The 16,095-nt window shown below is 42.8% G+C and overlaps 1 protein-coding gene across 1 annotated transcript; it reads right to left on the minus strand.

The window, feature by feature from the left end:
- Positions 1–1,925: 1,925 nt before the first annotated feature.
- LOC125352569 (spermatogenesis-associated protein 31E1-like) lies at positions 1,926–5,600 on the minus strand. The gene has a single exon (XM_048347745.1). It carries the CDS (start codon positions 5,598–5,600, stop codon positions 1,926–1,928), a length of 3,675 nt encoding a protein of 1,224 aa, XP_048203702.1.
- Between the last annotated feature and the right edge of the window lie 10,495 nt (positions 5,601–16,095).

Here is a 16,095-nt window from a genome sequence, read left to right on the forward strand (position 1 = left end):
CCTGACTGCAGATCTCCTTGACACACCTACACCACAAGGGACTTCTGCTCCCCTGCGGAACCATGCCAGGCTTGGATGAAGGGTCATGCTGTTTCATCTGGCTCAACAGCACCTCCAGCACAGGAACAAAGGTGGCCTTGGGAATAGTGCATGTTGCCCTGTGGGTGTGGAATCCAGTGTGGGAAGCTCTGTAGAAAAGGTGGCTCCTCTTACTCTCTTGGCCTCTACTTCTGTTTCCCCTGTGAACACACCCTGTGATGAGGAAACTTGGGCAAGAAGCAGAGCAAGGCCCAGCAGGGCCATCCCTGGGTTTCCTCTCACCTTGAAAGCTCAGGCTTTGGGGGCAAGTCATTTTACCTGTGTGGATTAATCATGTCTGTGGTCCTTTTTCCTGCTGGGGCAGAAAAAGAACTAAAGGCCAGGATAGGGTTAGTGTGTGATCTCAGGAGACCCCCATCTTCAGTCCTCACTTGTCTCCTGGGAAGGGTGCTAGGAAAGGTCACAAGGCTGTGAGATACAACCAAAGTTTCCTAGACTAGCTTTGGCATCAATTACCAACTTATTCATTCTGGAATTTAAAGAGGTGGCGTTTTCTTAAATATACTTTTCCCCCCTGGTCCTGGGGCTTGAACTCAGTGGCTGGGAATTCTCCCTGAGCATTTTTACTTAAGGCTAGCACTCTACCACTTGAGCCACAGCTCCATTTCTGAGTTTGTTTTTGGTAGTTGATTGGAGATGAGTCTCATGCACTTTCTTGCCTGGGCTGGCTTACAGCCTCAATCTGAGGGATCTGAGGGATCGCAGCCTCCTGAGTAGCTAGGATTGCAGGCATGAGCCACTGCTGCCGGCTCTTAAACTAAGAAATTAATCTTCATTCCTTCAAGGTTTTGTCTACTCTCCCCTCTGTGTTGGACATAAAAGGGGCATCTCCAAGCCTGTGATCTAAGAACCATACCTTTGAGTGAGTCCTGGTGATGGGGCTCAGGTGAATGGTTCAGCCGCTGAGGTGCTAGAACTCCAGGCCAAGTTCACTGGTGCCTTCTGTCCACAACAATAATGATAGTGTCCCTTTGCCACTCTGCCTCCATCCTTGATTAAACCTTAACTATTCTCCCACACCTCTCTCTCTGGGTACATCATGCCTCTCTCTTCTCATGGGTTATATTGCACACACAGTTCTGCTTCAAAAGGCAGGTAGGAGACAGTAGGCAAGGGAAATATGGCAATATGCCCCTCAGCGGCTGTCGTGTGGCTCCCCACTCACCCATAGACAGAACTGTAGCATCCATGATGGCCTCTGCTCTAGAGGTAGAAGGCAGAGGTGATAGTAGGTAATACTGCTTTGTTATTCAGGCTGAGCTATAGGGGCTGGCTGGCTGGACTCCTTTCCATTCCAGCCTCCAACAAAGCAAACAGGGCCTTTGACCTTTATTCTTCCCTAGGAAATCCAGACAGAAATGATTCTGTCAGCCTGAGCCCAAAGCTGTTATACTATATTTTAAACATTCCCTCACTCAATTTGGGACACCTCTAGTGCCTTTTTCTACCTACTCTCACAACTGCACAATGTCCATCCTAGGATGAGTAGGGTGACAACCAGGTTAAACGAGATGCTGGGGTGAGGGTCAATCCTGGATTGCCTCACCCTGACAAATCCTAAAGGTTTTCTGTATTTTGTTTCTAATGTTGGAAATTTAAGGTGTAGAGAGACCTGGGGAGTCCTCAAAGCCACTCTCCCCACCCTGAGTACCCATCCTTTCTAGAAGCTATTGTGGGGAAGTCTGAAGGCTGACTTTCCTACACCTAGCCAGCACAGAGAAAAACAAAAGCTCATTCCTTCTGATGCAATAAAACACATTTATTAGAAGCAATACAGGATTGGGTATTGCTTTCCTCAGCAAGAAAAACCACGAGAAATAATCTGGTCAGCTAGACAAGACAGATTTCTGGTGGTAGCACATTGGGTGATGGCAAATGTATCTGGAGGCATGTATCCTATCCAGCCTAACCCAGCAGGGACTGGCTAGGAAAACAGGCTCTCTGGGAAGCAAGGGCAGATTGCTAGTCTTGTTTGTGGTATATCTGTTCTTAGTAGGGGGGCCGGGCCCTCTGTGACTGGCCTGATGGCCATAGCTCACATGTATTGAAGTTTGTTCTGGATCAGAAGGATGCATGTGGTAATTAGAATACATGTCCTGGTCATTAGAGTGTATGTCCTGGTAATTCGAGTGTATGTCCTGGTAATTTGAGTGTATGTACTGGGATTCTTTTCCATGGTAGTACAACTGGAATGGGTCATGTCCATGCCAAAGCCCAGTCTTGTTCAAGAGTGTCTGCCCAGCAGGCATCACGAGTGCCTGGGCTTCAGTCGCCCCACTGTGTGCACATAGTTTGCTGGTTTCAGACTCTTGGCTCTGTGTACTGGCTAATGGGCACTCAACTCTTGGCAGGGAGTCTTTTTTCTCTTGTTTTCCTGTATCAGGGTTAAGAAATGGCAGAAAGTTCTGCATCTTGGTCTTTTCTGAAGGATGTGGTCCAGCCCCTTGGGAAGTCTTCCTCCCATTGGAGCCTACTCTCCTATCTTGAGGAGGGGGGCTTGGTTCCCAACTTTGGGAAGGCTTTGCCCTTTCCCCAAGTCCTGGACCAGATTTTCCATGGTCTTGTCTATCCGCTTGGGAATCAAACATGTTGCTTTGTTTTTGTCCTTGAGCTTTAACTCTAATGTCCCTGGGCTCTTGTTCCCCATGGCTCTGTCTTTCTTTCATGGAAAGGTCATGAGGAACTTGGGAAGTTTCCAGGTCTCTTTTGGTTTTAAACATGCTCGGGGTACTGGTTAAAGAGGCCTTAGAAGACAGGTTGTCCATGGAAAGCTTGTCAGTATGGCTGCGTCGAAGGTTGTCCATGGCTAGGCTTTGGGGCTGTTTCGAGGCAATCCCCAGTTTACATTGGATCTCACGAATCACTTGGGCTTTCTGTCGGGCGTGTCCAGGGTCTTGTAAAACATTTCTGGAGGGGGAGGGGCTATTATTAGTCCCCTGAGACACTGAACTCTTGAAATTAATTATTTGAGTGTTTTGTAACAGACTAGTTGCTACTGTTACTTCTGGCTTAGGAGGCAGCTCCTTTTTTACCTCCTCTGTTTCCTTGGCATCTTTGGTCACAGGAGGTGGGAATGCTAATTTTATCTTGAGTGTGGTCCCATTAAGGGAAGGGTCTCTTGAGACCATGTCCACACTCTCCTCCTGTGGCTTATGACAGGCCATTACTGGACTAGGTCTTGGCTCCAGGCTTTCCTTTACAGTCCCTGGGACTGTTCTGCTTAGGAGACTGGAGGTTCTGGGCATCAGAGGCAAGCTGTTCTGTTCTGATGGGCAGGCCTCTAGATGCCCATGGCTGATACTAGATGGATTTTGTCCCTGGGACCTCTGTATTTCCTCAGCTGATAGAGCAGAGAAGAGACGCTTCAAGGAAGCTACTGACACATTCCTCATTTCTTCCTTCCCTGAATCCTTCTGACCATGTTCTTCTGGTTTGGCCTTGGAGTCACAGGAGGTTGCTGAAGGAAAAACGGGCTGTGGAAGAAGATCTTCTTGTAAACTGAAATTTGAGTCACAGGCCTGCAGCTGGGGATACCATCGGTGTTTCATCCGGCAGCTTACAGTGTTGGTCTCTAACATAAGGCGACTTTTAGTATCAAGAAAGGAAAGCTCCTGAAAGGTGTTCACCCTAGATGGCTGATTAGTGCAGGATGCTACATTTGGTTTTGAAGGGGCATTGGGTCTGGAGAAAACACGGCTGCTAGTGAGGAAGGATTGGCGCACGCGCACCGGAATCATGCCCTGCTTTACCTGCTCCAGCTTCCTCTGTAGGTGGACCTCCAGGTATTTTTTATCTAGTGTTCTGGGTGAATGACTTCCTGAATACTTCTTATGCATCATCCAGTCACTTTCTGAAACATTACTGATCTCCACAGCCTTAATGGGGTCCCTCTCCAGATCTTGCTCTATGCCCTTGCCTGGGTTGTCCAGGTGGAGAGCTACTTGGACTTCATTAGAGAATGTGGATTCTATCTTGCTCTCACAAGTGAGTTCAGTGGGCTGAGAAGTCTGGGGGGGCTCATGCTTATTCTGTGGCTGGCATTTAATTTTTTCTGGGAATGTATCCTGATGCTGCATCAGCGGGGACTCTGGAAGTCTGAGGGAAGGGAAGTGCTGCCATTTATATTTGCTGACCTCCTCTTGACTCTGAGGTTCCTCCTCAGACTTCTGGCACTCAAGGATGACAGAATTCCCGGAAAAGGTGGTGTCTAATTTATTAATCTGGGGGACATTGCTGTCCTGGGGAAGGTTAGGAGTGGGTTGATTAATGATCTTCTGAGTTGTTTCAAACTTAGAGGTTAAAACCTCCCCACATTTCAGTTGCTCTTTTAAGGACCATTCTAGATCATGGTGTTTATTTGGAAATAATGATTGTGCCCACTGTTCAGATATCGGACCTGATGTCCTACCGGTATTAATCTGCAGTGGAGTCAGATGTAGTTGGTTTGGGAATGAGTATGGGAAGTGGTCCTCAGTCAGGACTTTAGGCGCTGGTAGAGGCAACTTTGATGTCTCAAGCTGGGGTTGAGCAACATCCTGAGGCCGAGAAAAATGTAGAGTTCCTTTAGGTGGAGGTTCAGTTAAGAAAATGTTATTAAATGTGAAGGGTCTACTTCCACCAGAGGAAGACCTTGCTTGGAGCCAGGCTGAAGCCACCAGAGACTCGCTATGCAGAGAGGGTAGGCCCCAGAAAAACTGGCTGCGTTTCAGATCCCCAGGGTCTAACTCATGCTTGGAATAAAAGCCCTGTGGATAACTGGCGGACTGCCAAATTCCTGTTTTTGTTTCCCACAAGAGATTTTTCATGGTGTGTCTCTCGTTATTCTGTGACTTCAGTAGATTCCCCAGAGAATCTGGGGGATAGCCTGGGCTCAGCGGTGTGAAAAATGGGTCATCCTTTCCTTTCTCCTTCCATAGTTTTTGGCTCACTTTTTTGGAGACATACATCTCCAGAAGTTGGATGTTGTTTTTAATGAAAGAGATGCCTCCAGCCACTGTTTGCCAGAACCTGGAGTCTCTCTGGAAGGAGATTTCTGCTGGTTGTGGGGACAACCTTTCTGGCTGGGATGTGGTGCCATAAGCCCAGGTGCGTAAAAACAAGGTTTTAGCAGATTCCCACCAGCAGCACAGCAAATAAATTACACGATGAAAGCTGTCAAGGCCTAAGGTGGTCCAGGGGTAAACTGACAAATCCACATTTTCTAAGAAGTGGCTCCAGGGGACAGTCCCCAAAGAGATACTGTTTAAGTTAGATTGTTGTTCTAGGTGGTGTATAGGCAAAGAACACTCAGTCAGAGGGGCCAGGGAAGCCAGTGGAAAGGTGCTGTGGACAGGACTTTCTGTACTCTGTTCAAGCACCTGCTGGGCTCTATCAGCATCAGGTTTCAACACCTCATTGGTGGCATCTTGTTGATGAAGGTGTTCCTGGTCCTGGACTTTTCTTAAGTAGCTGCAGGAGACAGGAGGCAGATGGGGACCAGGAGGCCAATAAGGCTGGGCCATGGTGAGCACTTGCAGCTCTTGTCCCCACCACAGCCTGACACACTGACTTCAGAAAGCGTGTTGTCTCTCCAGCTATGGTCACACCCCACCACACCCAACTGTGTCCCCAGGAAAGCCTAAGTAAGAATAAAAGCACAAACATTGATAAGTTCCTCACTTTTGCAGAACGAAAGCCAGATTCAGAGTGACCTCCAGTTTTTCCAGGCAGTCTCTGGTTACTAGAAATAGAGATTAGGTTGTGAAGGGAAGAACTTGGGGTGTTATTGAAGGATATATGAAATACCCCTTAGCAGAGGAAACAATTAGACTCTTGAGCTAAAGTCTCAGTGACCACAGCCATATACTGGTAACAGTATTGGGAAGGCCCAGTAAGGAGCAGCACTGTATCACTTACAAGATCCTTCCACCTCGGGCCAACCTCCACAAGCTTCAGCAATTCCCTGTGGAGGAATGGGCCTGTCCTCTCAAAGAGAATGGGTCTCAGGGAAGTATCCTTCTGTGAGCCTAGAGTTCCTACTTCCAAATCAAAGCCATATCCCATGTCGCCCACCATCCCACCCCTTTTGGGCCCTATTCCCCAGCCCTTATAGCTTCATTTCAGGACAAAACCTAGTTCTGATTCCCTTCCCTGGCGCCTCCGTCTCAGGGGCCTGCAGTTAACAACCTTGGAGACTTGGCTGTGGTTTTCAGGGACAGGTGAGTTCAAATCCCCTCTGGGGGTCAAAGGGCAGAGCCTACCTTCCAGAGCATCACTCCTCTTCCTGCACCTTCTCCGCCATTTCTTCCCCACATGCGTCTGAGATACAAGAGAGAGAAAGACTAGGGCTCCCTTTACCTGCTGTGGATATTCCCTATTCCTGTATGGCATTCTGTTTTGCATGTGTCCTTTCCTTTGCTTCTAGCACGGTTGAAAGTGTTCTGTTATCCTTGGAAAGGACACTGTGATTTCTATGTCTCATCATGGATGGCCTCAGTGCTGTTCCTGCACTCAATGATGTTGCTTATCTGCAGCTTGGCTTCTGCTTCCTAAAGACAGAGGTGACCCCAGCCTCTCATAGCAGTGCTTTAGGAATTAAGTACAGCTTTTTGATCAACCTCACACTGAGAAAAAGTGTGGTCCTCAGGCCATGCCAGCAAACTAGTGCTCCATTCCTCAACTCTCAGGAGCCCAGGGCTTTGCTACTGAGTTTCAGTGTTGGATTTCCCCCTGGTGCTTGCCACATGCAAGATGGTCTGAGAGCTCAGTCCATGACCTCACACCTTGTGCTCTCCTCCCAGTGCTTTCTCCTTTCCTGGGACTTCCTCTCTCCCAATGTCAGTGTTTCTTTTGGAAAGATGAAAACAACAGTAGAGAATCATTTTTGTTAAATGTAGCAAAAGGATTCTTACCTTCCTCAGCCTCTTCTTTTTCTCAGACATAGGTAAAAATAGATTAGTCTGTAGGTAAGGGATTAATAAGTGGAAGAGCCCCACTCCACAGACAAAGGCGAGGATCATATCCATTGCACATGTTGTGGTGCTTGTGGACTTGGGGTTCAGCCATGCCACAAAAATGCTTTTCAGAGAAGGGAGAATATTCCCCATCATCTGAATATCTGTATTGCGCTCAGGCAACTGAGCTCTGGTAAGCTGCCTTTGGAAGCAGGCTGTGAGGCTCAGGCTTGCATCACAGAACTGTGGCATGGTCACAAAGAACTCCTGAGAGGGAAGGGGAGAGGGAGGGGGAGGGGGAGGGGAAGTAGAGATTGCACCACAGTCCCTCTTCTGCTTCCAGCTCAGCACATCTTCCCCTTTCCAAGGTTTTTTAGATCCCCACTGCCCCCTCCACCCACTCAATCTGCCACAGACATTTCATGCCATATCCTGTTGAAGCACACCATTAGCTGCTTCCCTGGAGATCACTCTCTGTTTCATAGCTGTTGAAAACTTGGGCTTGTCTCTGTTGTTTTTGTTGTTTTCCAGGGATCACTTCTGTCTGAATCTCCTCTGTCTGCAACCCCAACTTTCCCACAGAATATGCTCATTCCTTGTATCATCTCAGATATGAACTTACTTCTTTTCTATTTACTTAGCTTTGTGAATTTTAAATAGAACTAAATTTCAAATTTATTTTGTTATAGGGTCTTTAATACTTACATTCAAAATTCAAATGGCTAAATAAGTATAAAAGTTAAATCTATATAAAGGATATTTAAAATTTTATTTTTATTGCCTTTAATTGCACAAAGAGGTTCCAGTTCAATGTCATGAGTACAGCACATCAGGTATTTTGGGGTCCTACATTTTTCTTAAAATCAATGTGTAAGGGCCAACCTGAGAACCTGAGAGACTAAATATAAGTTTAAGTGTTAAAATTATAACAGCTCCTAAACCCTGGTGATGACTCCATGGTAGAGGGCTGTACCCCCACCCATGAGACTAGTTTCTTGTAGTTTGACATTTTAAAATATAGGGAGCCCTTGTTCCCCTCTGTACCTAGGTAACAACCATGGTAACAGACAGTAAAAAATGATCATAGTCATAGACTATAGAAATAACCATAATAGTTGTAGAAATGCCATGGTAATAACTGTTGGGTTGGTTTACTTATGATTGAGTAGTGGATTGTTTTAGCCCGCTCATGCTTGCTTAGTGGTAATGGGAAAACAAGGTAGCAATTGTTAAAACAAAGTTGGTACTAGGTCAGTCTGACCACAAAATTCTGCTTCTGTAAACAGCTTGCTTTACCCATTTGTGACTTGCTCCATCCCCTGCATTAACCCCCTGCATCAGTGCTATGTGACCACCTGTTGTCAGTTCCTGATATCGAGGCCAGTTCCCATTATTAAAGCCAAAATAGATAGCTGAAAGGGTAGATAGTCAATAGAAATAGGATAAGACTTGCTTGCTAAATGGAATCCAATCAAGTATCTGCCAAGTTGGATATACCCTGCCCCTGTTGTAATCACAATAAAAACCCTGCCTATCTGAGGGTCGGGGCTCTCAATCCAGATCCGCTGCTTCGGTGACAGTTGAGAGTCCAGGCTTGAGCTTGTAATAAAGACTTGTAGGTTTGCATTGGAATCAGCTCCTTGGTGGTCTTGGGGGACTGGAAATCTTGGCATAACAAATGAAAATACAAAAGTTTGGAAACAGCATAAAACCTTTGTAAAATTGATTCCATATTACAATATAAGAACAGTATGTTATTTGCTATACAAAAGTTTTGCTTAAATGTTATATGTAAACTAATACATTTTATTGTTAGCAATATTTTTGTCTTTATTTGGAAATACATTTTTCCTTTGGTCTAAATGGGAAGATTTATTGCACATGGATTTTTTTTTTGTTTGACAATTTTGGGGGGAGATATGTGGTAGTGGGCTTGAACTTAGGCATGTGTCATAACCCTAGGAGCTATCCCCCTCAGCCTTTTCCACTTTATTATTCTATGGTTTTTGAGGTAAGATCTTGCCTTTATGCCCAGGCCAGCTCACTTCATCTGGCTTTGGCTTTACATTATAAGTAGGATAATAGGGTGCCACCTTGTCCAGCTGGCTTCTTTTTGTTTGTTTGTTTGGTTGATTGAAATGAGTTCTCATGAATTCTTTTGCTCAGGCTGGTCTTGTACCATGATCTTCCAGAATCCCAGCCTCTGAAGTTGCTAAGATTCTTTCCTTTTCTCTCCTTTCTTCTGTTTCTTCTTTCTCTCTCTTTCTTCTTTCTTCCTCTTTCTTTCCTTTCTTCCTTCCTTTCTTTCCTTCTCCCCATCTCTCTTCTCTTTCTTTTCTTTTCTTTCTTTCCTGTTAGTTCTTTATGATCACACTTTCCTGCTTCTATTATGGACCAGCAGTCTACCCCTTGTACTTGAAGAAGTTGTTTTTTGTTTTTTTAACCACTCTTCATAGTGCCTCTTCAGTTTACTCACTAGGAATGGGTATGCTAACCCTATTTTACTAGGACAAGTCATTCAATCTATAGTCTACCTGGTAGAATAGTCTACCTGGTAGTCTGGTAGAATTTCAACCATTATTTTACAATTTTTTTTTTTTTTGCCAGTCCTGAGGGCTTGGGACTCAGGGCCTGAGCACTGTACCTGGCTTCTTTTTGCTCAAGGCTAGCACTCTACCTCTTGAGCCACAGCACCATTTCTTACTTTTTCTGTTTATGTGGTGCTGAGGAATGGAACCCAGGGCTTCATGCATGCTAGACAAGCTCTCTACTGCCAAGCCACATTCCCAGTCCACAAATATTTTTTCCCCTGTTTTCTTTCTGCTTTTTTTTTTTTTATCAGAGGGTCATTCCTTATGTGCTGGGATGCTTGATAATGTAGATGTCTTGATATTCAAGCTCTATTTGCTGAAAGGATCTTTGTTTCACTGTATTGATTTTTTCCCTCTTCATTGGCCAGAAGGAGTGACTCATTCTCAAAATCCTAGCTACTCAGGAAGTTATCAGTAGGATTATGGTTTGAAGCTAGCCTCAGCAAAACTTGAAACCCCATCCCAACCAGTAAGAGCTGACGCTACTGGCATACATTTGTCATTCTAACTATATAAGAAGTATAAGTAGAAGGAAATTGATCCAAGCCAACCTGGGCATAAACTCAAGACCCTTTTAGAGAAACAAGTAAATCAAAAAGAGCTCAGGATGTGGCTTAGAGTACCTGTATAGCAAGTGTGAGATCTTGAGTTTAAAAAGCAGTATTGGGACCACATGTGCTTTCCAGGCCTTTACATAAGACACTGTATTCTCAGGCATGAGTGGGCACAGAGTGAAATCTCAGAGCAAAGGAGTCTTACAATGGCTCTGGTGAAGCTAATACTCATGTGCCTGAGTTAGAGTTCCAGTTTTAAAACTATGAGGTTCTTTTTAGTTTTGTCTGCATTGATCTATGGACTAGGTCTTACTTCCTGGATATGGAGAATTATCTTTTAACTGACAACTATATTCCACTTTTACTACAATGATTATTTTGAAGCTGTCTCAGATGATGATGATGATGTATGTGTTTATGACAAATAGTTAAAAGAGAGAGAGAGAGAGAGAGAGAGAGAGAGAGAGAGAGAGAGAGAGAGAGAGAGAGAGAGCTGCACAATCCAGGCAGAGAACTAGAGGCTGAATATGTTTTCTGTTAGTGGAAAGTTTTTTTTCCCCCAAAGTTATTTGCTATTTCATCACTTTAGATTTGCAACTCCATAATGTTCCCTTTATATTTTCTACATGATATGTTTTTTGGCATTGGCAAAAACTGGCCTGTCTTCAGCTTATATATCTTTCAGCAGTCACCACTGAAAGAAATAAGTGTAACTAGACTAACTGCAAAGTTGAATATCACTCTACAGGAGACCACTTTATAGCATGCGTTATTGTCGAACTCCAAATGAGGACAGTGACATTGGAACTGAGGCATCACTAAACTGCTGGTAACATTTGGCTCTTAAATGGTTTGCTTTTTGAGTTTTTCTTTTTGTTGCTCTTTCTTTACTTCATGCCTCCTCACTTTCACTTTCTCTTTCTTTCCTACATCTCCTCTTTCTTCTCCCTTCTTCACCTGTCCTCTTATTGCTATGCTCCTATTTCTCATCTCATTCCCATTCATTTCCCTTGTCTCTCCCTCTTTTTTTTTTTTTTTTTTTTTTTTTTTGCAGGACTCACGTTTGAATGAATTGCCATCTTTTTTCTCTTGGAACTGTGTAATGTACTACTTACTTAAAGCATAAATATCTTGGCTATGGTTAATAATGCTGTACTGAACATGGTTGTACTGGTAGCATTAGTGTGGCCTTGTTTTCTATTGCATAAATGCCCAGGAATAGAACTATTGGGTCATAGGGTGGCCCTATGTTTTGTCTTTTGAGGACCCTCCATACTGTTTTATAGAATAGTTTACATTCCCACCAACAGTGTAATAGAGTTCTCTTTTGTCCATTATTTGTTATTTGTAAGGAAATGGAAAGACTTGGGAAAAAAGTTAGCCAGACCCAGAGAAACATAGATTGCATGGTTTCCCTCATTTATGGTAACTAGAATGTGTCTATAAATCTACAAGTAAGCTGGGCCCTTACTTACAGTAATAATCCTAACCACTCAGGAGGATGAGACCTGAGTATCAAGGTTTGAAGTCAGCCAGAGCAGGAAAGTCCAAATTGGTAGAGCACCAGCCTTTAGGAAAAAGAGCTCAAGGACAATGCACAGGCCCCAAGTTCAAGCCCCACAACTGGCCAAAAAATATCTAAATCCACAGTAAACAAGCTGAATGATTAAAAAGAAAAAAAACCACCAGGACATGATAAGTTATACAGGCCTGTAGGCATTCACACACAATGAGAACAACAGAGGATATTCTTAGGGAAGAACACAAAGGAGCAATAGCTATGTGCATCTGATCTTATAAAAATATTTATCAAAATGAATTCAAGTGGAAACAAGAGGTTTTACCTTTGTTGCTGTTGCTGTTTTCCTTTTGTCTTTATTTGTCTTTGGGAGGGTAAAGGGGAGCACAGAAATAATGAGGCAAACGGTGGACAAATGCAAGATTGATACTCCTTAGACACTACATTGGAAATAAATTATGCATCTTGTGGGTAGGGGTGGGAGGGGAAAACTGGGAAAGAACAAGAGAAGGGGTTACATTGCTCAAAAAGAAATATACTATTTATCTGACAAGTATCTGTAACTTCTCTGTACATCACCTTTATAACAAAAAAAATGCATGAAAAAAATCAACCTTATTGAGGATTTGCTCAAACTAATTTAAGAAGATAGTTTTGTCTCTGGGGTTCAGTTTTCCACTTCTTTCCCTGCAGAATCCACATCTTCTTCTGTTGCTGTTAGTTAAAAAATGAAAGAAACTGTCCCTTCCTGAACATGTCTATTGCTGATAGTCTGACTTCCTGATTTAACTTAACCAGCAAAAAGACAGTCAATCAACTGGTTAGAGTAGTGGGGCACTTGAAGGAAGTGCCTTCTTTGCTCTCTTTGAGCTACCTGGAAGATTTAGAAATTGATTATCTCTGAAACAAGAAAATGATTACCAATAATAAGTGGAAGAAACACATTTTAAAATGTCACAAGATATGTCATAAAAAACCTTTAATACAAATTAAAACCTTTATTTCTATTAATTGAAGGTCAGGTCTAATACAAAAATTACAACTAGTTTTAATGAAGTTGAATAACATTAATGTCAATTAGTGATTTGTAAATCATTAAGATTTAAAATGATGGTTACTCCATTAATAAGTAGTACTAAGTATCTTCTTCAAAAAATAAAAGCAAAGCATAAATAATCATGCTGAGGTGTCTTTACCCATGAATGGTGACCCGCTAGAAATAAAGTCCGAGTATTATCTACTAATTTGACACTATAAAACAGTGAAGCCTATAATGGAATGTAGCAGATTGATTGTGATGGTTGTAAAGGATAATGCCACAGTCCATGCTCAGTGCTTTTGAATCACACTTAAAATTAGCAAGGATGACCAAAATGGAGTTGTTAAACTAGTAAATTTCCTTTTAGCTTATCTCCCTAGCGGCTGATGATTTTTGTCCTAAAGCTGCTGCCACACTTAGCAGCCTGTAAACCAGCTGGTTGAATAAACTATAATCTGGCCCAAAGCAGAGCCTCAGCCAATCACAGCAGTAGGGCTTCAGCCAATCATGACTGCCAACTATTCAACCACGCCCGCAAACGACCCCTCCCCTTCTTTCCCCACGGCAGCCAATTGGGTTCTTTCTGAAGGGAACTTCCTTTTCTTTGGCTATAAATATACTGGGCACAGTGGGAGGGGTTAAACGACTTGTATCCACAGTGGTTCTTGGCACAGGAACCTTGTTCTTCAGGTAAACTTTATTGAATGTAGCTGTTGTGAGGTTTTACTGTAACAATACCTATCCAAAAATCAGCTGTGATAGCCTGCTAGTGTTCCCCTGGAGCAGTTTCTGCACATTCTTGAGCCATTCTATCATTAACAGTGAGTGGAAATGCCTGGTTCATGGTATTTGAGTTTCAGTTTTCAGCCAACTTGAGAGCACTACAGCCATACTTCTTTTACATCTGGATATTACCAACAGATTTTTTTTTTCTTTACCTGAAAATAAGCAAGTATGCCACATGGTGGCATGGTCCAAGCTAGCCACTCCCAAGGCACAGGGATCAACAGCTAATATGGCAAAAGCAATCAGTTTTACAGAACCCCAAATCCAATTTGTTCAAAGTCAAAAGTGAAATAGCTTTGAGATTGCCAAATAGTCCTTACATGTGAAAGGAAATTAGTAGGAAATGGATACATGCCACATACTACAAAGTAATTTAAAAGTGTTCAGTTTATTTTTTTCACAGCACACTGTAAATTTGTAGTACATGGACAGCCTTACCTTTTGTGCCACAAAAATGCATTACTAGGTGGAAGGCATGGCTCAAGTTGTAGCACATTGCCTAGAAATCCCAAGGCCCTGAGTCAAACACTGTACTTGAAAAAGAAAAAAAAATTTCTTAATCTGGGGGGGGGGGAGGTATGTGTCTATTAGTATATTTTATTTAGAAAGAAAAAGTTTAGGGATGAGGGGTGTGGCATGAATGTGTAGCATGCCTAGCAAACACAAGGCTCTGTGTTCCAACTCCATTACCATAAATAATACATAAAATTAAAAAATAATAGCAAAACCATCCCAACATATCTAAGCAAAGTCTTTCAATATTATAACAGGTTCTCCCTTCATTACAACATTATTACCATCCATCCGCATTTTCTAGGTCAAAGAAGCAAAGTTAGGAGTTACGGAGTGACTTGCTGCTCATAGACCTGGTGTCAGAAAGTTTGTCTTTGTCCAGAGAGGGCAATAAATTTACACATCGTTCCACCTAAAAATAGGTAAGTAAAGCATTTCTTACATGAAATTATTGAGGGAATATCAAGGAAGTGTAATGTGCTTGTCTTTCTTTGGATCTTTCTAGAGGATCCCAGAGCATCTCTGTGGTTAAATAGCCATACTGAAGGAATGGTAGAGATGGTGAACATATCAGAAGGCAATTGTTGCTGTTTCTAGATTCTAGAGAAGGGGATACCAAGAGCACTAACATTCTCAATTCTTTTCTTTGGTAGAGATGGTGCTAGTGTTTTCCAGTTTTCCTGTACTGTAGCAAGCATGACACCTTAGCCTCCTAAGCATAGTTTTAATACATGATTTTTCTAACTGTGATGTGGTGGATGTGAGGTGCATGAAGTACTTGTCTGTGGGGAAGTGGTCTGCTCTCCTTGTGACAGTGTACCCCAAAGAGGGGTACATAACTAACCTCCATAAGGTGTGATCCTGTTTGGAAAATGAGCAGTCCACATTGTTGATGGATGGTGTTTCAAGAGTGATTGTGAATCTGACCATCATGAAAGAACCTATTGGGTAGTGGGAGCACTTACTTATCTGGATCTGGATGTGTTTGGCAGGACTGAGAGGCATCTGCATTTGTCCAGGAAAGCTAGAGAAATTTCTTCTTGGGAGAGTCTCTTAGAAAGTTGATGAAAATGCCTATAGTATAGCAGACATAAAGGCAGATGCCTCTTGGGATACCAATGTAGCTTCTTCCTTCTTATCATCTGGAATAGATCTTTATCCCCCACTCTAAGTCACCATTCATTGCTCTACTTCACACCAGGTTCTAGAGTGCTCGATATGCTGACATTTGTGAGATCTGAGATGTGTGAGATGTGTAAGATGTGTGTTAACTCAAAACTATTTCAAAATCAAATTCAGGATAGATCTTGAATGTCATTTAGAAAAACTTTTATAAAGCTTTTATTTTGTTATTTATAGATTATTTGTATATTTATATTTCAAAATTGTTTCATAGGTTCAGGACATAGCTGGGTGGTAGTTTACTTGCTTACCATGAGCATGACCTTGGGTTCGATCCCCAGCACTGCAAAAACTAAACAGAAGCAAAAACTTACTTCATTTGCAGCAGAATGCTTTGATTGAAATATTTTTTTAAACAAATGAGATGTGTATTCATTTTTCCCTTAACTAATTTTTGACATCTGTTTCTTCTTGGAATATATAAAATGCCAAGGGGCAATGTTAATCTTATTAAAATAAAACACAGGTGGCATTGAGCCTGAATAAATTTATTTTGATGCCACTCCTGGGGCTTGAACTCAGGGCCTGGATTCTTTTTTGTTCAAGGCTAGTCCTCTACCAGTTGAATCTCACCTCTATTTCTGGCTTTTCGGTAGTTAGAGATAAGAATCTCAGTGTCTCATAGACTTTCTTGCCTGGAATGGTTTCAAACCACAATCCTCAGATCTCAGCCTCCTGAGCAGCTAGGATTACAGTCATGAGTCACCAATACCCAGCTGGAAATGTTCTTTGCAACAGATTTTACCTCCTTGTCTGTTTCTTCTAAGATGAAGGCACAAGTTTAGGCCATGAAAACTGAACACACAAATCAGTGAGGCAACATAAGACAGATGTGTGTACAGTGGCTGAGAGTCTGCTATGAGACACACTAATCCTTGGG

The sequence above is a fragment of the Perognathus longimembris genome, chromosome 1, assembly GCF_023159225.1.
Source record: "Perognathus longimembris pacificus isolate PPM17 chromosome 1, ASM2315922v1, whole genome shotgun sequence".
Taxonomy (NCBI): domain Eukaryota; kingdom Metazoa; phylum Chordata; class Mammalia; order Rodentia; family Heteromyidae; genus Perognathus; species Perognathus longimembris.